Source organism: Triturus cristatus, chromosome 9 (genome assembly GCF_964204655.1).
Source record: "Triturus cristatus chromosome 9, aTriCri1.1, whole genome shotgun sequence".
NCBI classification, from domain to species: Eukaryota; Metazoa; Chordata; class Amphibia; order Caudata; family Salamandridae; genus Triturus; species Triturus cristatus.
In genome coordinates, this window is record NC_140592.1 from 163,544,783 (window position 1) to 163,570,093 (window position 25,311).

Below are 25,311 nucleotides of genomic sequence, written 5' to 3' on the forward strand. Positions count from 1 at the left end.
CTTATTATTGCAGGGTAGTTCAGTCAAAGACCCTCCCAAGATTTCTTAATGTTTCTATAGGAGGTGGGCCCAGTAAGGCCCAGGACGGTAGGCTGTTTTGAACAGTGTTGAAAGTCTGAGGGAACCTGTGTGTAATTTCGATTTTGGAACCACAAAAAGTAGTTCCTTAGCTTCGCTTCCATATAGCTGTGGCTGTCTTCATAAACATAGGCTTGTGAGCATGGTCTTCATAAGTATATTAGAAACCTTGTGTTGAAGTTTGACTCTTTGGATTTGATAGTGGTCTTAAAGTCATAGGAGATGAAGATGTGTGTGTGGTGTGTGACCTTCTCTTCTCACTGAACGCACACAATGAAGGTAAATTGGCCTATACTGTTTTATGAAGTTTATAAACACAGTAGATGCTATTGTATTAGATAGTCAAGGTAAAGCGCCTTCGCAGGATTGGGGATGGTGTCGAACTTCGAGCATATATGAGGCAACGCGTCTGTATTGGCACCAAAATACAATTGAAATAATTTGGATTTGAAGGAAATAAATCCTCTGGAGCCAGTAGTAAAATGTAAAACCCTAAAGATTTATTGGAATATTTCAAAGCGCAATACCGAAGCCAAAAATAATTAGTGTAAATGTTTTTAGAACTAAATACAAGGAATTAGCATATGGTTAAATCAAATTCAGCTAATAAATTAAAAGAAGTCCAGTCCGAAGTATGTTTTGAAACTGACAAGGTATCAGTCTCTCCAAAATGTATCATATTATTATTATTTTTTTTGCTACTGTTTTTTATTGATGGCATTGCTTCATATCACATCGTATAGCCTTGTCGTACATTTCCTTACATTGTCATATTATACAATGGCCTGCCACATTGTTCATGACCTATCAAATCACAATGTATTTCCAACGCCCTTTCAATTTATCTTAACTGCAGGATGACCTCCTGTGAACATATTGAACATAAACTTTTCCAACCCACCCACCTCCCCTCCTACCTCCCGGCAGCAGTCAGCGATTTCTGTTTAGGCATTGTGTGGGCATTCAGGTTGGATGATATCCCTAATTTAAGTTAATGTAGGTGCGGGGGGGGCTGTCGCTATCTTCCGCACTGAGTACCTGTGTGGCAAGCGTGGATGTTTGCGTGGGTGTGGTCTTTGTTTCGCTGGGGTTCTGCTACCGTCACTTCCGTTAACATTTGCCCCCATTCCATCATACCACTTTCTGCGTTTTCATCCATTTGCACTGCCCTAAGGCGGCATTCTTCCGCTACCCCCCATTCACGCACGTCGGCCTTCCTTTTATGCAATTTGGGTGGTTGGACAGAGTCCAATGTATCGCGCTTTGTCTTTTTGCTAGGACCAGGCCCAGCAGAAGGAACTTTTGTCGTATCCGTGTTCCCTTTTTTGGGGTTTGGAGGATACCCAATAGGCACTGTTTTGTGGAAACCTCTATTCGCATTGCTGTTTCTGTGCCTGGAGTCTGTACCACCTGGTCCCAATATGATTGTAAACATATACAGCTCCACGTCCTGTGTAAAAAGGTAGCGGGGTCGGTGTCGCATCTTGGGCAATCCGTCGTGGTTCCCACTGTGAACTGCGCCCTATGCTGTGGTGTTACATATGTACGATGGAAATAGTGGAATTGGATCAATTTTAAACCTAGCGTTGCTTGATGCTTTCGCCACCTGTGCAAGTGCATTTTTCTATTCTCCGTCTGTCAGCAGATTGGGCAGGTCTTTATCCCACCTCCCCCTAACGGCCGACATATTAGTTACCCAGTCTTCCTTCATCGCTGCGTATACGCGTGAAATCAAGCCTCGGCAGGAGCCCGAATCTAGGAGTGTCAACAGTGTGTGTGACTCCTGTGGTTCGTCTGGGAACGTGGTCCATATCTCCCTGACGGTTCGGGAGACCTTTGCATACTGTAGAAGATGGGTTGCCGTTACCTGGAACCAGTTTTGTGCCTCCTCAAAAGTGAGAAAGGTCCCATTCTGATATAGATCCCCAGCCCTTTCGCATCCTCCCTCATACACCTTGGAAATATCCATTGTATCCTGGATATTTTGAAACCCCTTCAACCACCGAAGTGGAAGCGCATTTCCATACGGCGCCCTGCGGAGAACCAGCCTGACAGCCTGTTCCCAGGCTTCCGTAACCTGTCGGTCTATATGAGGGGCGTTTTTCGGGATCCTTGATCCCAACATGAGCTACCTCTGTAATTGTGTCCCCTGGTTCCATTCACCCAATAGTTCCTTGTCTATCGTACGTTCCTCCATGCACCATGCGCCGTGTGTTGTAGCAAACCCGCTAAGTAGTATAACCGAAGGTCAGGTAACCCAAGGCCTCCTGCATTCATCTCCTGCTTGAGTAGTTCCAGCTTTATTCTACTTCGACCTCCAGCCCACACCAGGGATATCAAAAGGCTATTTAATATATCAAACGTTGGTTTTTGAATTCTGCAATAGTATTGTTTTCTGTTGGTTAATTCGGAGGCCCGAAATTGCCCCGAAAGAGTCCAATACCCTAAGCAATATCGGAAGTGCCTCTTCGGCTGTCTGATATACAAAAGTGTTTGGTCCACATATAGGGAGACCACGTATGTACTACCGCCAACCTCTATACCCCATGGCGCCATGTCTCTCTGCAATTTCACCGCCAGTGGCTCCATCGCCAATGCAAAAAGGAGCTGGGACAACTGACATCCCTGTCTCGTGCCCCTTTTGATCCAGATGACTTCCGAGACTAGGCTCCCATTTCGTACCCGAGCTTTTGGCTGGCAGTATAGCAATTTAACCCACAAGATGTATTCTTCTCCAAAACCCATCCTACCCAGCACTTCCCAGAGGTACTCCCACCGCAGCGTATCGGAGGCCTTTTCGATGTCTAAGGCCACCACCGCATCTCTGATCACTCTCCGCCACTGAGTGTAGTACATGGGACCACCTTCTTAAATTCATGTCCCTTCCCCTCCCGGGCATGAACCCACATTGATCCTCGTGTATCAAAGATGTTACTACTCTTCGCAGTCTATTCGGCAAGGGCCTTTACGCCGCCGGATCTTCAATGTCTCTACCGGGTTTAGGGAGCATTATTATATGTGCCTCCATCATAGATTGCGGCAGGTGTCTGGACTCTTTTGCTTCTTGCAACGTTTCCAGTAAGTGCGGGAGCAGAATATCTGCATAGTTATGGTAGAATTCCACCGGGAGCCCATCTGGGCCTGGCGACCAGCCCCGAGCCATGCCTCGCAGTGCTTCCTGCAGTTCCCCCAGCTGAATTGCTGCCTCTAGTTCCCCTTGTTGGTCATCCGTAAGTCGAGGGAGGGGGAGGTCGAAAAAGCACTCCTCCACCATCGGGACCCCATGGCCAAGGCTCTTGCGATAGGTTTCTGATGGGTGTTGGAATAACGTAGTGTTAACCCCCATCTGTGTGGTGACCATCTCTCCATTCGGGCCCTGCAACGATAATGTAATGTATCATCTTCTATAGGAAAATTCACATTATAAGTCAATGGAATGTGCAGTCAGCATAAAGTGTGCAAAGCTGAACAAATCTGAATACAGAATTATACAACGTCACCTATTGCCACCATTCTAGCACTATCCCTTCAATGCATATTATTGTCTTCTATTTTGACGTAATGCCATTGGATGTGGCATACAAATCTAGTTATACAGAACAATGAAAGTCTCGTAAATGAATGGCCTACAGTATTACTGTCAGGAAGAGCCTTGAAAGTTGCAAAAGGCTTTCTCCATAGTTCTTCAAGAATAGCATGACAAGGCAAAGGAATAAATAGTGCACATTTTGTTTACTTGCTGTGAACCAATAATTGAAAAACACATTGTGGCTGCATTGAATTCTAAGATTTAATTCTGTGCCTAAATCGGACCTAGTTGAGTCAAACACAGGTAAATTTTGTTCTGTCAAGTGCAATGTTTTCGTTTTAGTGCAGAAATGGTCATAATGCTGAGCACGCATTTTTTTAAAAACAAAATCATCCTTTACACCACCTACCTATCAAGCAAAACGTATTTGTAAAGCGCAGCTTCTCACCCCTTGGGGTATCCAGGTGCTGAAGTTCATGGGGCCGTTGTCAAAGAGCCAGCTCTTTAGCCCCCTTCTGAAGTCGGCGAGTGAGGAGGAGATTCGAAGGGGAGGTCGTTCCAGGACTTGACGGTGAGGTAAGTGAAGGAACGACCCCCGCTGCGATATGAGATGTCTGGTGGGTTGGTGGAAGGTCAGGCTGTGTTTGATGTAGGTTGGTCCTATGTTGTGGAGGGCTTTGTAGGCGTGAGTCAGCAGCTTGAACTTGCATCACTTCTGGACAGGAGGCCAGGGGAGATTCTGGAGGGGGGCCAGTGGAGACTTCGGAAGTAGGGGGGGGTGATGCTGGATTGTTTAGGAAGGTTGAGGATGAGTGTCTTCATCGAAGAGTACTCCATCCTAGACGCCTCCCGGTCTGAATTCTGCAGCAACCACAGCACCGAGACCCCCCTCCTCGCCGCCACTGACGACATCTGCATGCTACTCGACCAGGGACACACTGTGGCCCTCATCCTCCTAGACCACTCCGCAGCCTTCGACACTGTTATACACCGCACGCTCGCAGCCAGACTTGACAACGCAGGGATACAAGGTGCCGCCCTCGAATGGATCCAATCCTTTACATCTGGCAGAACCCAGAGGATCAGATTCCCTCCCTTCCTCCCTCCCTCTCCGAACCCACCGACATCAACTGCAGAGTACCCCAAGGATCTTCGCTCGGCCCCACGCTCTTCAACATCTACATGGCCCCACCTCGCCGCCATAGTCGGACAGCATGGGCTCAGCATTGTTTCCTACGCCGATGACACCCAGCTCATCCTCTCACTCACGAAGAATCCAGAAGACACCAGCCTCTGTTTCCAGGAAGGAATGAATTACGTGGCAGCCTGGATGAAAGACAGGTGTTTGAAGCTCATTTCAGAGAAAACCGAGGTCCTCATCCTCGGACCCTGCACCTCTGCCTGTGGCAACACCTAGTGGCCCTCCGCCCTCGGGAATCCACCCACCCCTACAGACCACGCACGAAACCTTGGCATCATCCTAGACTCCTCCCTCTCCATGGTCCACCAGATCAATGCCTTCGCTTCCACCAGTTTCAACTGCCTGCACATCCTCCGCAAGTCCTTCAAATAGATCCCCCCCCCGGTCGCAGAAAGACCGCCACCCACGCACTCATAACCAGCAGACTGGACTACGAAAACGTCCTATACGCCGAAATCAACAGAACTCTTCTGCACAGACTCCAGACCCTTCAGAACACCGCAGCTAAATTCGTCCTCGGGACACCGCGTCTCGAACACATGACCCAACACCTACGAGACCTCCACTGGCTCCCCGTCGAGAAGGGGGTCACTTTCAAACTCCTCACCCACGCCTACAAATCCCTCAACAACATCAGACCCAAATACCTCCACGAGAGAGTATCCTTCCACCTTCCACGTACCCAAGAGGAACCTCTGCTCCGCCGACCTCGCCCTGGCAGAGGTCCCCCGCATCCGCAGAAACAGAACAGGTGGAAGATCCTTCTCCTACATCACAGCAAAAACCTGGAACGAGCTCCCTGTGAACATCAGACGCTCCCCGACCCTAGACACGTTCAGGAAGGACCTCAGAACCTGGCTCTTCGACTGATCAGGAGCTGCTCCCCCCCCCACCCTCTCCCCCCCTCCCCCCCCTCCCCCCCCCAGCGCCTTGAGACCCTCGTGGGTGAGTAGCGCGCTTTCTATAAACCACTGATTGATTGATTGGTTGAGTCTGTCTGCGGTGTTCTGTATGGTCTGAGGTCGTTTGAGGAGCTTGTTGGTGGTTCCGGTGCAGAATGTGTTTCCATAGTCAAGCCGGCTGGAGACGAGGGCCTAAGTGACAGTTTTCCTCGTGTTGAACGGGATCCATCTGAAGATCTGTCGGAGTGTGCGGAAGCAGGAAGAGGACAGTGCGCTGATCTGATGCTTCATGGTGAGTTGGATGTCCTGGATGATGAGGTTGCCGGCATGGTCCGCAGGGGTCGGCATTGGTCCAAGTGCAGTGGGTCACTGGGTGTCATCCGAGAGGGAGGTGTTGTTTCAAAAAATTAGCACTTCCGTCTTGTCTGTGTTCAGGTTTAGGCAGTTGGACCTCATCCAGTCGGCAACACTTGTCATGGTGTTCTGGAAGTTGGATCTAGTGGTGGTGGGGTCCTCCGTGAGGGAGAGAATAAGTTGGGTGTCATTCACATATGAGATGATGTTGAGTCCATGTGTGCGGAAGATGTCAGCCAGCGGCATCATGTGGGTGTTGAAGGTGGGGCTGAGGGAGGATCCTTTGGGGTCGCCACAAATGATACTCTTTTGTTTGGAGGTGAAGGGTGGTAGGTGAATCCTCTGTGTGCGTCCTGTGAGAAAGGAGCTGATCCACTTGAGGGCGTTACCGAAGGATGCCAATGTGGTGGAGTCTGGTGATGAGGGTGTGGTGGGATAAGAGTCGAAGGCTGCTGAGAGGTCGAGGAGGATCAGGGCTGTAGTCTCCCCCTGGGTCGAGGAGGCATCTGATGTCATCAGTTGCAGCAATCAGGCTGTCTCAGTGCTGTGGTTGGAGTCGAAGCTGGACTGGAAGGCTTCGAGCAGGTGGTTTTCTTCCAGGTGTTCGGTGAGCTGGCAGTTGTTGGCTTTCTCCAGGACCTTGGCGGGGAAGGGAAGCAGCAAGACCAATTGTTAATTCTTAAGTTCATTCGGGTCGGTGGAGGGTTTTTCCAGGAGCGGTTTGACCGATGTGTGCTTTCATCCATCTGGAACAGTGGCCGGGTAGATGGATGCGTTAAGGAGGCTAGTGAGGGCACTGCTGATTTCCTTGCTTCACAGGTTAAAGACATGGTGGGAGTAGGGGTTTGTCGGTGCTCATGAGTGGACCGAGTTCATGATGGTTGTGGTGGCCTGCTTGGTGAACAGTTTCCAATCTGTGAGCAGGAGGCTGTGGGCGGATCTGATTACCTGGTGCCTGGGACTCCCCTAACTACTAGATTTAGTGGTGTTAGGGGAGAGTAGGGTAGTAGCCAATGCAAATGCATGTATTAATAAATCATGAAGCCATCATATAGTTGTGGAACTCGTTTTGACCAGTGCCCAGCACATGTATTTAAAATGGCTTTCCTGATCACTTGCACTGGCAGTAATTGAACTGACCAGCACATGCAGATATGTCCATCCAATTAGTATATTGCACCTTGCCTTAGGGCTGTTAGGCCTGCTGTTGGGGTGACTTGCCTATTCTGCATGCATTGTCTGCTGGCATGGCACACAGGTTGTGTGCCATGTCATGCTTTCACTTTTGTCTGCACCAAGACACACAGCCTGCCGTGGCAGTTTGCATGTGCTTGGTGAGGGGTCCTTTTAGGGTGGCACAATTCGTGCTGCAGCCCGTAGGGACCCTCTTTAGCCTCCTTGCCACAGTTACTAGGAGTACCATTTACTAGGTACTTACAGGAAGTGCTAAAGGTATTGCCAATTAGGGGATCAATTGTAATTTTTTGATGATATCTGGCACTGAGGGCCTGGTTAGCAGGAACCCAGTCCACTTCAGTCAAAGTTGCATCGAATACGAGGCAAACATTCAAAAAGGGGCACTTTCCTACTAAGTGCAATCACAAACTCTTTTTATGTTGACTATTCTATGCAGGGGATTTGTAAATAACTTGTACAATTTATTAAGAGTGGGAGATAATACTTTTGAATTGGCTGCTTCACTATGAACATGTGAAAAATGCTAGAGAAGCTTTATCGGACATTTATGGGCCCACAGATTGGAGTGATATCTTTGCAGGCTTTGGTTAAACATTTTATGTTAGATTTGGGATAGTTTAGTGTTCTGCAAATCTAGATTTATTTTAGCAAAGACTAAAGAGATGATTTTGAGGTTGGTGAATCGGTTGCCCTGTTCAAGCGTTGCTTATATCACACAGCCTGCCCACCTTAATACACGTGCCATTCCAAACAATAACCTTGTAGTAACTTGGACAGTATATCGGTTATGTATCTGACCTTGTAAGTCGCCTGCCAAACTCTAAATCAGTCCCTAAGAGCTTAATCATGTCTGGTACATGACCCAGGTTGGGAAAATGTTGCTGGATTTGTATTGCTGAGGCATATTTGGCGATAATAAAATAGGCACTGGACATATAAGCCAGGAGTATGTTCAGGGAGATCATTGTTCACCCACGATTGAAGCAAAGTCGATTTCATAAGAAAAGCTTTTAAATCGCAGATGCTTCTCTCAGGATGTACTGCATTAGTGAATGGACTGTGAAAAGGCTGAAAATGTCAACGGAGTATTTATAGTGGTTCCCAAGAATGCAATTTTTACTGTTTTATTAATGTTCATGGTATTGCACAGTTTCACTTATAAAGATGCTTTGTTATATTAGATGATCTCTAGATACAGAGTAACAATATTTTTTTTTCTTTAGCAAGAACCCATGGCAAGATGGAGATTTATTTAATACTCTGGGTGAAAGAGAGCGCGATAAATCATTATTGGAAGCAAAGAAATCCCAATGGAAAAAGGAACTAGGTAAATGCTTTAGTGCTCTTTGTTTTTTTCTCTTGCATATCCTGACTGTCAAGTTACAGGGAGAGGGCCCATAGTCGTAATATGAGCAGTAAGTGAGCTTACACAAAGCAAAAACAGTCTCATTACTAGAAGGTAAACTGGGTTCTGTGACAAATGCCGTGATTGACCTTGATAGCATGGCACAAGTGGCAAGGCATTATTTAGGAACAAATGTATGTATTCCATGTTCAACGTTCCCAAACTAGTATTACAGTTAAGTAAATTCATTACCTAAAAACAGTTTAGGTAAAAAGATGTAATGAGTAAAATTATTAAAAATTAAAGATAATTCGATGTAGGGTTCCTGCGTTATTGGAAAGGCAAACTGTACCATAAGAAACAATGGGGATAAACATTAATGTTAGTCTATGGGCTATGGTAGATGTCTTTGTTTCTTGAACACTTTCTTATAGTCTCTGCTCTGGGCCAACTACAAGAGTGCATTTGTGTAACAGTTTGTGTGGTTTGTCCAACTCTACATGTGTGGCTTGCTTTTACTAAAGGAAAACCACATTATTTGATTTTAAAGGAGCACCAAACCTGAACTTAATCCACAGCTAAGATGGGGTACTTGGGAAGCCAGCATCAGAGGGACGCTTATAAGGATTAGAAAGAAAATTGATAAGGAAATAAACACAGACCATGGCAGCCTGGAGAAAAAAATAAAACCCTTACTGTGAAAGAATAGGAACTCAAAAGGTAATGATCTATCTAATCTTCTAAATAAAAAGAAATGGAAATACAATAACATCTTAAGGGCTAGACCGGTCCAATGAGTGAAAAGACAGAACTCAACAACCTTATGTAAAGGAAATAAAGTGGAAGGAGTGTTAACCACATATTGAAAATAAAAAGCAATAATAATATTACAGCAGTAAAAAATAAATCTGGGAATATACATACCTCACAGATTGCATTCTGCTTAAGCAGGTGTATACCCTAAGCCCACCTTTCTTTTTATTGGCAGTCAAACCACTACTAGTCACAATCTACTCATCAGGGAAGTGCTGGCCTCCGCTTTAACAACTGAACTGTTAAAACAATCTCATATGGAGAGGAAATCCTTGTATTTACTGCAGACGTTTAGTCTTCTATTCCTGCTCTGATGAGCACAGTTTTGTAGTATGCCAAAGACTCCGGATACTCACTCAATAAAGACCGGTCAGAGGTTGGACCCCTTAAAGTATTATGTACCAAGGAGATGGCTGGCAAAAGTTCTTTAAGGACCTGGACAAATGAATCAATAATTTCCTAGGAAAAGACAAAAAAACCCTGCACCTCCCTTTTTTTGGTGTTGTAAATACTTGACTACCAATGCAATTCAGAGGAACTAAGTAAGTTTACCATAAAACCTACCATTCCTTCCTGTTTAGTCAAGAGATGCAATGGTTCTCAAAAGACGCTGATTTCCACAGTCTGGGTACTTCTTAATAAATCTGTGATCAAAACGCTTTGTATATTATCACTTCCCACCAATCTAAGGACAGAACTGACCATCCCAAAACAATATTCCATGACACAATTGAAGCAATATTAAAGGTTTACAGAAAATCAATTATGAAACTAAAAAATTCTAAAATGGCATATCTCTGGTCAAATAACCCTTTTAAATTGACAGACATGCTTTTCTTTGTGAAGAATGAACTTTCTAAGGTGTTCTTTATCACAAGGCCTCGGGTACTTAGGATAACCCTTGTTCATTTTTCAACCTACAAGACATCTTTCCGTTGAGCTACTCAAAGCTTTACAAATTCCCAAAATTTAGTAGCTTTTTCTAAGTATAAAATATTTCATAGTCAAGACAGATCACTCTTTACACTGATCAATGGGTTCAAAAGAGCAGACATGTGTTATCTAGAGTCCATTAATTCCCAAGACCAAAACAATCATACCTCCTCTCCATAATACAAAAGAAATGGTTTGCTGAATAATACACCACCATCTCAATCTCTTAATTTCCAGAGCCTAGCCAAACATCTGGAAATCATAGTTCCCCAAGTAGTCAGTCGCAAACAAAAATTTGTGATGCTCCAAGGACCAGCAAGCAAAATGATGATGTAACGCACGTGTTTTTGGTGTGCCCTCACTGAAAGAGTGCTGAGATAAGGTTCAACAACCTATACAAGAAATCTTTGGTTTTTAACTACCCAGGAATTTTACCCCCACAGTTCTGGGGACCACACCATTGACCTTTGTACATAAGATGAATAAACCCAATTTACAACTACTAGGCTAAAGTGAATTAATTTAATCCGCTATTTCTTTGAGTTAATGCTTTATTTTCAGATACTACAGCTCAGAAACTCTAGGCTTGCTTTACCTCTTTTTGTTTGTGAGCTGTGCCATCTGAAAATAATAGTAGTTACTCAGAGACATATTGGGTTAAATGAATTCAGTTAAGGCCCTGCAGGCACATAAAGTAGACTCACTGCTCATTGCTGTGCCATGATTTGGTTTCTTGGCAGTGTCTCAGTACACAACTGGTGGGAATGTGAATGTTTCATTAGAGGTTCCAAAGTAACCATTCTACAAATATACCCATAGGTATCCTCAAAGCCCTATATGGGGAAAACTTGATTCCAATTTGAAAAAGTCAACCCACTCTGAATTGACATTAGATTCCTTACCTGGAGAACACATCAACTATTCCAATAATGGTATGACTTCTGAGGATGAATGACACAATCATATGTTTTGTAACTTCTTTTTTTACCTGCACCCTTACATTCGTAGATATGTCTTTGTTTAGCTCATCGCTGTAGGAAGCTGGCTCTGTATATACTATACCAAAGCGAGGTATAGTGTGCACAGAGTCCAGTGGAACCCCAAAGGTAGGCAGAGGTAAAGTTAGATAACACCTCACTCTCTAATTGTGGTAGTGTAGTTGAGCAGTAAGGCAGTATCAGAGGACAGTGCTAAGCATTTGTTGTACACACTCACTCAGCAAATGAATTCACACACTCAAAAAACTGAACTTCAGACCAATTGTTTTTGTATAAAGATATTCTTTTAGTTATTTTATTTTCTAAAACCAAGCTAGCCTGGCACAGGTAAGCCATAAATACTTTACAGTAGTAATGCAGTTTGTAAATAGTTTGAATTGTAATTGTATATGCACTTTGTTTTGACTTACAGGATGGTTGCAATACTTTATAAATACAATTCATAGACTTGAATGGGCTTTTCAGTTAAATACCAGGTAAGTTACTTTTTAGATTATTTTTCTTACTCTGAGTAGTATAGCTGGATACTACTCTGGGGCATTTCCTGTCAACAGGTAAGTAAAATCGTTTTGGTTAAATAGTACAATTTTAAAGAATTTCTTTAGGTTTTCAGACTCCACTCATATAAACTTTTCCAAGAAAAATAGTCAATGTTATCCTTTGGAGGAAAGTAGTGTTATTGGTTTTTGAGTAAGTTTTCGGTAGTGGGAGTTGAGTTTCTGGGGGTAGACTCAGGGGTCCCCCAGGGTCAAGGATGCACTCTTGTTACACCCTCAGCAGCACTAGGGCGGCTGGGCGCAGAGTGCTGAGGCCCAATGTTATCCAATGGTGGATAGGGGGCCTCCGGTTGGTGGCTGCTGACGAGCAGGCCACAAGGTTGTGGGAGCCAAGCTCCTGATGTTAGCCTCAGGGAAAAAAGGGGATTCTGTTTAGCACAATAAGTGAACCCGCAGCGGCGTAGGGACGGCTGGGTGCAGGGTGCTGTTTTGGCGTCGGGTGCCCTGTTTTCAATGGGGATTTTCGGTTTTGGTTTTCAGCTGCAGGCTCGGACCAGGAAAACTTCCGGGAGGAACCAACAGCTGGGCAGGTAAGTTGGAGGGCTCAGGTGCACCTCGGGTTCTCTTCTCCAGGGTGCAGGTCGGCTGGATGCAGGGGTGTCTTTTGAGGTCGGATTTCACCTTACCGGGCCACTCGCGGTTGGGGGAGGTCTCTGTGCAGAGGCTACAGGTGACGTCATGGAGTCCAGGAGGGGTCAACCCACGGTGAACTTGGACTCTGGATCGCTGGGGGACCTCGCTGGGACCAGTGGGCCACACAATCTCAGTCCGTAGGCTACGAGTGCAGGGGTGGTTCCAGTCAGGTTGGGTTTCTTTTTCCTCAGATGGCTCGTAGTCTTTCTTTGGTGTTTCTTCTGAACAGAGCTGCTGTTCACAGGAGATCCGGTCTTTGTTGAAGGCAGTCAGTCCTCCCAGGGGTTTTGGAGGTCGCTGATTGCAGGACAAGACGATTTTGGGCGCAGGATCTCTGAAAACTGCAGACGGGCGGAAGGGCTGGGGCCAAGTCAGTTATTCTCTGCAGTCTCCTCTGCTGGGCGTTGTCTTTCGTCCTTTTTCTTCTTAGGTTGCGGAAATCTGCTTTCTTGGTTCAGGGCTGACCCCTAAATACTATATTTAGGGGGCGTTTTAGGGGTCTCTAGGTCAGTAGCCAATGGGCTACTGACCTTAGGGTGACTACACCCTTGGTGTGCTCACCCCACGTGGGGGAGTGAGCACAATCCCTAATCCTGATTGGGGAGTGCCTGCCATCTGCAAGATGGCGAGCACTGAAAAGTGGGCTTCACCTCGCCTAACCCACCGGAGGGGTGGAGTTAGCAGAGGTTGGCACCCCTTCTGGCTGGCTAGTTTTTCCACCTGTCTTTTCGCCAAAAAGGAGGGGAGACAGGAAGGGGGGCTGCTCCTGATAGCAGGAGAGGCTGGGGGTCGCATTACAAAGGCTGCCAGGCCTTTGAAGCTCCCCTGCCACAGATGGCTCTTACTGGCCTGCGGAAGGTGTGAACACCTCCGCCCATGAAACACTTTGTTTCTGGACTCTGGGAGCGAAGGCTCCCACCCTAGGGGTACAGAAATATGCCTCATGGTGGCAGGCTGGTGTGTACCAGTCGGGGAACCCATCAGAGGCTGGTCGTTTTTCAGGGGGCATCGCCAAGGTGCCCTCTGTGTGCACTTTGCATTAAATTCCACAATGGCATCAGTGTGGGTTTAATGTGCTGAGAAGTTTGATTGCACTATTTGGATTTTTGTTGTTTTGGTGACCAATAATGTATTGAATTTTACTCTTTCTGTAATTCGTGTGGGATCTTTCTTATTTTGTTTTCACTTTATTACTGTTTTAGTGCTGCATAAACACTTTAAACATTGCCTCTAAGTTAAGCCTGACTCCTTTTCTGCCAAGCTCTTAGAGGGTGAAGCACAGGTTAATTTAGTGACTTTGTGATTTGCCCTGACTAGGATTGTAGCTATTGCTTGAGAAGAGCTCAACTCATAAGACATATACCATTTCCCAATGAGTCATGGCAGCATCATGTCCCCTTGAGAGGACAAAACCCTGCAACCAAAGTAAGGTAGCGTTATGGCATACGGAGCAGAATTGTTAATTCTGGAGAAGTCCCATTCAGAGTAGGAGCCTACAACTGTGCATTGGCAGGGAATTATTGATGGCATGAAAAAGTTTTACAGCTGCTGCCCTTGAAACAGATTTTGCATGGCCAGGATCCTTAGTGGGCCAGAAACCTGCAAGCTGTATGCAGAAATGTATTTTAACAACCTCATCAATCTGCCATAGCAGGGCAAAAGATATTCTTAACGTATTCAATTAGAAACCAGCTACGAGTTGAAAGGAAGAGCAACTCTTTCTTGGAGATGGCCAATGGTTTTGCCAAAGGGATGATATCCACAGTAGGATCCTCAGTCACCAAAGAACAGCCAGTATGTTCCATGAATTTTTCTTATAAAATTTTTGAAACAGTGCATTTTACCTTCATTGAGACATGACTACACAATAAATGTATTCGTTTTGCTAAGCAATATTGAACTGGGAGTGATTGAGATTGTCTGCCAACACGTGGCTCAGAGCAGTCATGTTTTTCAGTTCCATTTGTAAGTTGGCTTATTCATGCAGGGTGTTATTTCTTCGTTCTAGGATTTGTAGTCCTGTTGATCCCATTGGAAAATCAGGATTGCAAGTCTCTAAATACAAAAAGAAAACTGGATTTGTTGGGACAGTTGAGAGCTCTTCTGGCCATTGTGTGAAAAATAGGTTGTGGAGACCAGCATATCAAGCTAAAATGTACGTCCTGAAAAGTAAAGGAAACTCTGCTTTGTCAGAGGAAAATAAACTTCCAGACTCAACATTTGAGTTGTGCGTAATGTTTCTGGTTAGTCCAAAATAGCCCAGGACGAGTATAACTCACCGAAGACTTCTAATGGTGCTAGATCATTGTTTGTGTTGCCTTTAATTTTTTATTCTCCTTCTCTCCCTGTAGGACACTTGTAAATTTAATGTAATTTTATCTGTTTTAAGTTTCTCTTCATTTCTAATTTATTACGTATACAGTTATATACCAATGAGTTTTGTTTGAAAAATAAAAGCTCTAATCCTATTAGTCAGTCGTTTCTACTTATGAAATATGAACAGAATTTTTTATATCTTGGACATTTTGTATTTTCATATAAATTGAATCTAGCAATACAAGGTTGATAATGATTGTCACTATGTCAGTGGCGATCTGCTTTAAGAGTTGATAAGTTAAAAACTCAGCCAAAGAAGTGTACGTTATTTTTACAAGGATAAGGAAGTTTTATAATTTTTTTACTCCAGATTGTAAAAAATTTTACGTTAATTAGGACATGTGCACTCTAACATGCCATACATCACTGTCGGAATCCAAGAAGTACATTGATACTATTTGGACAGGACTTAATTCTGATCCTGAAAGGGTTAAATGTTTAGGCGAATGGGTCTACATCTTCTGGAGTTACTTTGAGGCTTCTATAGCTCAATGGATTGTCTTGTATTACTGGCGTATCCAATGCAACTTTTCTGCCTTTCCAATTACCGTCCCTAGCCACATAATCGCTTAGCAGCAACAAGGTTTCTGTAAGCATTATGTTGAATATTCATTTCAATGCTGATGACTGTTTTAGTCTAACCATGGTCAAAACGTTTTTGAGTAGAAATTTTAGGTGCCACAGTTGACTTATAACCAAAATTCTTAGTGTTAATGTTTTCCCATAAGTATGTTTGTGATGTAAGAGTGCTTATTGATCTCTGTAGCAGCTGTACCATCATATTGAAAGAGTTGAAAACCACACGCTTTTCATCCTCTGGCACAACATAACGTACTGCCTGTTACCCACTCTTAGCCTCTATAGTCGTCTTACTACATCAACCCTTTGTTGGTTGGTTTAAATCGGACTGCTTATGGAGAAATATGGGAGCCATCCTTAGTTCTGTAGAATTTGTCTGCTGTTGGTCTGGATAGTGTGAGGTTCGATTCACATCCGAATACTACTGCATCTTCGACTCCAAAGTTACATCCATCTGATGGCCCATTTATTAATCATTTGAAGTCTGTGACATTTATTTTCATCTTGCAACATAGTTTGTAAAATCTTAATGCCCCACACCTTTGTGTACCCACTTCCCTTCACACACCCTCTCCTCATTCTCGGTTACCACATCCACCTTGTTTCTGCTACATTTGATTTGATTCACAGAGTTTGGCACAGAAAGAAAAACCCATAGACATAAAAAAACAACGGTAGATTGATGCAGAACAGTCGACACACTGAACCGGATATGATTGAAAGGCCACTTTTTCCATTTGCTTTAGACCTAGAGTAGGCCACAGAATGACAGGCAAGTGGGAAAATAACAGGTGTTTGCACTGTGGGGCTCTCTTATTCGAGATATTTCCCTGAAAGTATTATTCTACATGATTTCATTATTTAAGTATGTACACATGGGAACATTACTTCTGGTGTTTCTACTCCATTGATTAAGAAGTTAAGTCATTTGATAGTTGCTACTGAGTGACGAAGGCCCCTCATAGCTGGGATAACCTGGAGTACCTGAGGCTTTTGTCTTTCTGTTGATAATCTTCTGAAGGAGCCATTTTCCCTGCTAATGTCTAATTAGGAGAGACCTTGTCAGGCTCAATTTTCTTTCCACCCATGGCTCCACCCATCCAACTATTCCTACAGGACCCACAACCCCCTTGTCTGCGAATACAGAGCTTCTTATTTTGATTCGCCCTATCCTATGCGTCTTGGGGATTTTTTAGCAAAGATTCCTGTAAAAATGAGTGTCCCTCTGCCTAGGTCAACTCAAGTCTTTACTCCTTCCAAACAGATCCATCCCTCCTTCTAGCCTTTACATTTGGACTATGATAGGTGCAGATTAGGTAGAATTAAGATTCTTGGTCCTGTCCACTTTAAACCCAGGCTTCACTTTCTTGTGCGGAAACCCCCACTTTCTGTTCTGACTTAGGTTGTATCTGCATTCCCACAGAGCCTTGTCCGTAAATATTGCTGTTAATGAGAAAGTAAGAACTTTTACAACATGTGTAAGTCACCAACTCTGCCAATTCTACCGGAGCTTGGGGGCACCTGTATGTGTGTTAAGGGACTTGATATTGTTGTCTTTGAGCCCTGCTCCAACCGATAGTGGAGTGTAGCAACCACAGAGCATTCCAGATTACTGAAAGGAGGGCCAGTTCTCATGCCCACAGAGATCTACCATTGCGCGGACTATGGGACATGGCAGGAAACATAGCAGCGTTCTAGTCACCTTCACTTTTATACCCCTGCAACAGGTATATGTGAGTCTTGCAACATGGCTCTATGGCAACCTCATGGTCATACGAAGGATGACACCCAGCAAGCCAATAAATGTTTTGGGATTTCCTCTTCTTATGCGTCTACTGTAAGTGGTAGTATAGGATAGATAAAAGTCCTTACATGAGTTGCATGAAATGACAGTTATTAAAGGGGCCATCTGGTGAATGATGTCACAACAGAGCCGAAACCCCCAGCTGACCTCGTCAAACAAACCAACATTTTAAAATTCCTATTGTTGGGGATTGCAAAGAGAACTAAATGTTCCTCTGTATTGGATGGCGCCTTTAAATCTAAGTGTCCTGAAGGAGTGCTCGCTTGGGTGATTGTTCTAATGTTGTAATTGTAAACTACAAATAAATTGATTGAAATTATCATTAGAATTTTGAACTTCATATTGCTTTGTTTACTTCTTGTCCTACAGATGAGCAGCTAGCTTTGAAAAAAAAGCTAAACGAAAACTCTCTGGAGCAAATAAAATATGGTCTTTGGATTAATAGTGGTCCTGAAAAAAATAGTTCTGCAAAAGTGCAGCCAACTCCCCAGCCAGAGGTAAGAATAATAAATATATGCATACATCATTTTCTTTTTTTTATTAAATTTGTTTGTGTCCAGTCAACATCAACAAATCACAGTTACATTGTTAAGTTAATCTGCAGTGTAGTTACATCATTTCCATACATCATATACACGTCTGGGATTTTTTTGGGGTACTTTGGGAGGATGGCATACACATCATCCAGACTTTGAAACTCCCCAATTAGCCCCCAAAACATCCAAATTACAGTTCTATATATAACTAGACCTCAATGCGTAAATAGCATATCTTTCCCCTGCTTACCCGGTAGTTCGTGTTTAGGTTTTTATGCAATTCAGCCCCTTCGCCAGCACCATGCATTAACCTTCTGCCCGTATAGTTTGCAGGTATTGCATCAGGTGTTCACAGAAATCTCGGGGTCTTGATGCCTGAGGCAATTCCTCCGCATACACCTCCATAGTTTCTCTACAATAGGACATATCCGTAAGCCAGTCTTTGAACCTTGGGGGGCGTTTGCTGCCCCATCTAATAGCAACACGGCGTTTAGCTAACAAAAGTGATACAGCCAGGAACTTCCGTCTTTTTGCAGGCTTGAGTTTGTATATTCCTAGTAAACATACCAGCGGAGCGTTCGGTATCAGTTCTTATAACATAGTTGTAAGCACTCCCGTTATGTCTTGCCAATATTTATGTATCTGTGGACACGCCCATGCCATGTGCAAGAAATCTGCATTTTGTGCTTCGCATCTATAACACTTATCATGTGATCTAAGGCCAGATCTATGTAACTGAATCGGGGTATAGTAAAATTGATGTAAGAATTTCAAATGTATTATTCGCAAGTTGCAGTTTGATGTCATCAACTGAAACTGCGTGCAGCTGTATTCCCAGTCCCATTCAACTTTGTTATCTCCGATTAACACTTCCCACTTATTAAGCAATCTGTTCATGATCTCGCCCTGTTCTGACTGTGACGCTTTATATAAGCGTGTTACTAGTTTGTGACGTGTGGGTGCTACCAATAGGTCTGCAATGTTTGTAATTGCGGTGGTTCTTCCGGGTATGAGGCATATAATTCCCTGATTGCCATTTGTAGCAGCAGATGGGCAAACAGCTTCATGGGTGTGTTATGTATGCTTAATGATGGGTCTTCCCTCTGGATAAATTTGCCGTGTGGCAATATATCTGCCATTTTTGATAGTTTCATTTTCTCCAACAATTGTAAAAACAAAAAATTCTCTTGTGTAACTGATAGTTTCGGGTGATTTGCGATAGAAAGTGAGGGAGCGTACATGGGGAGCTTTCGCTCTGCTTGCTAGTGTATACCACGCTCTCGAGGTGCAATGCACGGTTTGAATCGTGTCTCTATTTGTAAAGGACTTTGGGTCCGACACATATGCTGGTAGAGGGGTTGGCTGTACACTGTCCCTCTCCACTGCCACATGTGGTATGTACGCGTGTGGTTGTAGCCAATAATATGCATGTTGTGCCTGTGCGCAATAATAATATAATTGTAAATCTGGCGCCCCGAAACCCCCTTTGTGGTATGTTTTCGTTAATATATTCCAGCTTATTCTAGCCTGTTTTCCCGCCCATGTTAACCTCTGCATAGCCGATCGCAGCTTAGAGAATAGTGCTTGTGTTAGCCAGATAGGAGTATTAAGAAATAAATCGAAACTATCGTTTTTTGCAGGGCTATCCTATCTGCTAGCAAAAGGGGCATCCGTATCCATCTATCTATCTGTTCTTCAAGTTTGCTCATCGCCCTTCCATAGTTCTCTCTTATTACCAATTCCGGATCTCTGTGTATCCATATGCCCAAGTAATTTACCGGGTCGGTTCGCCAATTCAGGGGATAATCTAAGGTCGGTTGAGTTGTGGCTAATGTAAGTGGTATAACCACCGACTTGTCCCAGTTTATTCGCGAACCTGAGTATTGCTCAAAGCGAACATATTCTCTGATAAGGTTGTTTAAATGTAAATTGGGATGGCGTGTGAAGAGCACCACATCATCAGCATATAGTGAAATGCAGAGGGGGGCGGAGATGAAAATGTAATGCAGCTTCCGAGTGGCCTTGAAGAATTTTACAGGCTAATGGCTCCGAAATCAACGTGAACAGAATTGGTGAAAGTGGGCAGCCCTGTCTCGTTCCTCGGCTGATGCTGATGGGATCAGATGTGCGTCCATTTATTCTAATTCTGGCGGTGGGGTCATTGTATAATAGTTCTATCCATCTCCGAACGGGTTCCGGAAAGCCCATTCTGCGTAATACTGTGATCATGTATACCCATTCCACTGAATCAAAAGCTTTCGCAGCGTTCAATAAGGCAGCTGCCGCTGGTAGCTCTGGGTCTAAGTGGTGGTACAGTGCAAATATGGTGCGTATGTTTTGGGTGATGGATCTAGTTGGTACAAATCCAGCTTGATCAGGCAATACTAGCTTCTCCTGCAGGAACTGTATCCTGGTTGCAATAACCTTCGTCAGGATCTTTACGTCAATATTGATAAATGATAATGGACGTATGAGTCGCATTTAGTTAGGTCCTTGTCTGGCTTAGGGAGCGCAACCAGGAGTGCTTCTCTTAGCGAAGCAGGAAGTCCACCCTCTTCATACGCTTCATCGAACATTTCGGCTAAGTGTGGTATCAACAGATCTTGGTAAGTTTTGTAGAACTCTCCAGGGAGCCCGTCCAGCTGGGGGCTTTATTTGGTAAGGAATTTATCGCGTCGATAATCTCCTCTTTAGTTATATGATGGCATAAGAATTTCCGGTGTGTGTCCGACAGCCATGCAAGAGCTACATCTTGTAGATACTGGTTAATTTCTGTTGGGGTGGCGTTTGTTTTTTTCCCATAGAGTTGGAGATAATAGCCTTTGAAACAATCTAAAATAGATGAGGTATTGTACAGTGTGTTGTTATCTTCATCTATGATCTGTGTTATGTAGGACGCTGTGGGCATCGGTATTATTTTGCTGGACAAGGCACGCCCTGGTCTACCGCCTTCTCCGTAATTTTGTGCTGTATACCTACGTGATTTGTATTTTATCTCGTCTGCAGCATATTTCAGGTAGTCACCCATCCTCTCCCTTATTTTCGCCTATAAAGTGTGATTTTGCGTCTGTGTGTGTTCACCCTAGAGTTGTTTGTAAATCCCAGTATGTTTGCTAATACAGTGGCCCCTGATTGTAACTTTAAATGCTTCCCATAACGTGCCTGCGCTGTCCACTGATCCCGAGTTTAAATCCAAATAATCCCTTATGGCTTGTTGTAGATCGCTGCAAAACACCTGGGCCAAAAGAACACTTCCCTGCATCCTCCACGTGAATTGCTTGGGTATATATGTAGGGACCTCTAATATGAGACAGACTGGTGAGAGGTCTGACAGCGTCTTAGGTAGGTGTTCAACCGTCTTTGTCCACGTGCCTGCGTCTTGTGTGAGCAACCAAAAGTCTATCCTTGACCATGTATTGTGTGACGTCGATGTGCATGTGCCCTCCTTTCACCCACGATGTCGCGGCCGCCATATGTCAGTCATCCCCCATGTTTCCATACCTTCTTTTAATATTTTGGCCGCTTTTTTACCATACCTTTCGTTCCCAGTAGATCTATCGAGGGCAGGATCCAGGCATGTATTGAAATCCCCGCCCATATTACTGTCGTTCTTTGTAGGTCCCTAAGTTTGAACCATATGTCCACATAAAAATTAGGATCATCAATGTTTGGACCATAGGATGTGACTATTATCAGTACCGTACCACCATAATTCCCTTGCACCATAGCATATCGACCGTGGTCGTCTTTAATGGTGCGAATAAGCTGGAATGGGGTGTTTCGCTTAATTAACAGTAGTACGCCTCTCGCATATGTAGAGTATGAGGACGCCATGCGGTACATCACCCATATTGTGCCTACCCTTGTTTCGGTTGTGGATGTCCGATGTGTTTCTTGTATACAGGCAACATCTATACCATGTCTATCAAGGTATGCTAGTACTTTACATATTTTCTGCGGATTTTGAAGTCCACGTACATTCCACATTATGAACGTTAGTTTTCGGATATTCGAGTCAGCCATACTTTTCTCCCCCTACATACTGAAACCTACTCTTCAGCAAATTCCAAATATATTGAAAACATTTTACGTACAATTTCCCAATGTTGACCAGACTTTTCTTACCTTCCCATCCCCCTCCCACTCCGCCCTGTCCCATGCTGCGGAGCCAATCCCAAATCAGTTTACCATAATATTCGAAACTCCCCCCCCCCCCCCCCCCCCCTTCCAAAAAGCCAAAGTAAACAAAGAATAAACTGGTGTGATGCACACAAAGGGGCGAGAACTGCCATCCCATTTCCTGAGGAGTATTCCACATGGGCGGACGCCCTATCAACATATATACCAATAATCTCTACACAACTCATCATATATGCAAATTTTCCCCAATAAGACATTTGCCAATACTAATGGTGAGACATAAGAAAAATGAGAAAATAGTTATGTTCATTTGCGTAGCCGTGCTTCAGCAGAGTTCCCCCTAGTGCAACTCCCAACTTATCTGTTGTCGCACAGCGTGTGTGTCCAGTTGCCAGGCTCTAATTGATGGGCGCTCCTTCTCCATTGTCCAGAAAGTAGCGCTCAGTTCCTCACACATCAGTTGCTGTCCTGGGACTGCAAATGTTGTCAGAGCTGGATACACCCTGTTATTGCGCAGCAACTTTCACCTCTTAGTTTTACCCACTGGACTATGCAAAGTCAGTTCGCAATCTGCGTTCTATTAGGGGGGCGACTGCTAATCCATGCCGTTCGTGGGTATTCAACGTCTGACGTAGAAGATCGTTCTTCCGGATCCCCTCTTGGAGACTTCCTTCGCAAGCTTTGTTGACCTTTCTGTTTGAGAAACTTCAGCACATCTTGGGGTTCATTGTAGATCTTTGATTTCCCTTCTTCTGTGATCCTAAGTCTGGCAGGGTAGAGCATGGCGTATGGTATATTTAGATCTCTAAGTTTTTGTTTTGCTAGGCCAAACTTTTTCCTTGCTTCCTGGACAGACACTGTAAAATCGGGATACAGGGAGATATCCATGCCTTCGTGGTTCAAATTCCCCAATTCTCTAGCTTTCCAAAGTGCTGCATCTCGGTCTCTGTAATTTAGTATCCTTGCTATGATCAGTCTTGCGCTCTCTCGACAATTAATATTTCGGAGAACGTCTCCCGACCCAGCATTGAGCTGAGCAGTTGCTCAACATATTGTTCCATTGGCCCAGTGTATATTCCCAGGCGGATATTACTTCTTCGGGACCTTGCTTCCAAATCTTCTGTTTTTGCTGGTAAGGCCGCCAAATGTTTATCCATTTTTCCCTGCTTCGCAACCGTCTGCACCTGTGTGTCTTCAACTTCGGAGATTCGGCGCTCAGCCATATCAAGTCGTCAGAGTCTATTTTGCCATCAATATTTGTTAAGGCTGCTTGAATCGTGGTGAACATGGCCTGTACATCATCATTTGTGACCCCTCCTGTAGCACCTGTCACCGTCTGCGTCGGCGGTAGCTTATCTACTCCTTGATCTGGTTGTTTTTTTGTCTGGTCAAAGTTTCGGCTGAGTTCTGTCCGTCTTGCCCATAGTTCCGGTTGTGTTTTGACCTTTGCCAGACACTTCAACGGGGAAAATGTTCTGGTCAGGTGCTGGATGTAGTTAGTTCATAAACTTCAGCAGCTTGTGTGCGTCTCCTTTGATTGTGGTGTTATACTCTTTACAGACAGTTGCGCTATCCTAGGCCATCAAACCGGTGGTACCAGATTTTTGCGCAGCAGATTTTCTCGCTTGCATGGAAACTGTGTCGGGCAATCCGTCGTGTCACCCCTCTACCTCTCTGTTGTGCGCCGTCGTAGCTGTTCAAGTTCAGCCTATGCCATCTCGCACTTTCAACTATGGTAATTCCAGTACCTCTTTAAATTCTGGGTGCAGTGCGTCGTCAAGGATTCCTGCTGTGTGTAGATGCGGCCGTGTCCCACTTAGTTTCCTTTATTTTTCCCGGAGACGGGTCGGTTCGTGGCAGGGAAGTCAGGGGCAGTCAAGGGTAATGCATACATCATTTTCAAATGCCGTTGGCCGAATACTTTTCATGTTCACTGTTGACTACACCCAATGACTGCCAGGATTATCTATGCCATTTCTTTCCTTGCCTACATTAATACATACTACTGTGAAAATAGTGGCTAATTCGAAGACTGTCACTTTGTCTATCTAGAATTTTTACTTCTGATATTAGTTGCACTTCCACCACTTAACACGGTTTGTGTGAGGACTTTTCCTAGTAGTGCTGAACACTGTACTTCAGATATTCCCTTCAAATCTTCCTATGATTCTTTCTTCTACAACTATTGGGTCACTTCCCTAAGGTATGTATATGTGCCTTACATATACACCATCCCCCAATCTTGCCACCAGATTTTAGATACTTAAAACTTTCTATCCTCATAGATGGTTATTGAGTGGACCTTTCAGTATCTCTCTTTATAGCTGCCTTTTTCTGTAATTTCGGCTTCTAGAAGTAAATCTATAATGCTGTGGATTTCTCCTCAATTATTTTTTGAGATGCTAATACAAATCCCTTTTCTACCTGGCGGATAAGCCTTTCTTTCATATCCACTGAAACCTGGCGTTCTTCTGTTGCTTTTCTTATCATATGGAACATTTTAGTGGATCAAGTAAAATAATTCCAAATTCACCTGTAAGAAATTGGATTAATATTTGGGGTGGGTGACTATCTAGCACTAGGAATAATCAAAACCCATGTCAGGGTGAACCATCAAAGTCACTACATTAACCTGACTTCACCTTTCTTGTAGGTATGACACAGAGCAGACCGGCTTAACCTGGGGCAATGTGTAAGGTATTTATGTAGTACCAAAATGGTAATAAAGTCAAATTGCCAAATATAAAATATGCACACCTAATTAGAAACATATCGTAGCCCATAATAAACACAATAACCCCAAAATGCCAAAAATCCAATAAGGGGAACCAGAGATGTGAATTTTTAAAGATTTAAGGGACAAGAGCACTAAAAAGCACAGAGCTCAGATAATTGTCCATGGTCTCAGTTGATCGGAAACTAGGTGTAATTTTTGACTGGCCACAATGGAGCACGGTGTCTATCTACACCAAGCAGGTTTGTCCTGGTCAAATATTTTGCCTTCTAGTGTAGAGCTGTATTACAACTGCTATTGAATATAATCCACTGGTAATATAGCAAACAAGATATCCATCCCATTCGTGGCAGAGTAACCCATCTGGTGGGCTCTAAATCGGGCACTTAGTCTTTTAAGTTCCAATCCACCACAGGAGTACACTTGTAAAGCCCCCCCTCTCCTCCAGGACAGACATTTAATGACAGGTCAACAGCAGGGTCCAGTTGAGCTCTAATTGCTCCTGGTCAGCTGGGTACTTCTAGGAAAATGCCTCTGGCAGCTTGTTGTCTACCTGTAGCCAGACAGGAAGTTAGCCAGCTGACCCTTGAAGTCCACCACTT

The 25,311-nt window shown here is 44.2% G+C and overlaps 1 protein-coding gene across 1 annotated transcript in view; it reads left to right on the top strand.

The window, feature by feature from the left end:
- The window catches only part of CCDC66 (coiled-coil domain containing 66), a 356,874-nt gene that overhangs the window by 59,748 nt on the left and 271,815 nt on the right, over positions 1–25,311 (top strand). The window contains exons 6-7 of the mRNA XM_085624655.1: positions 8,485–8,588; positions 17,669–17,796. Of these exons, the coding sequence (XP_085480781.1) occupies positions 8,485–8,588; positions 17,669–17,796 (232 nt within the window). The remainder of the gene's footprint in view (positions 1–8,484; positions 8,589–17,668; positions 17,797–25,311) is intronic.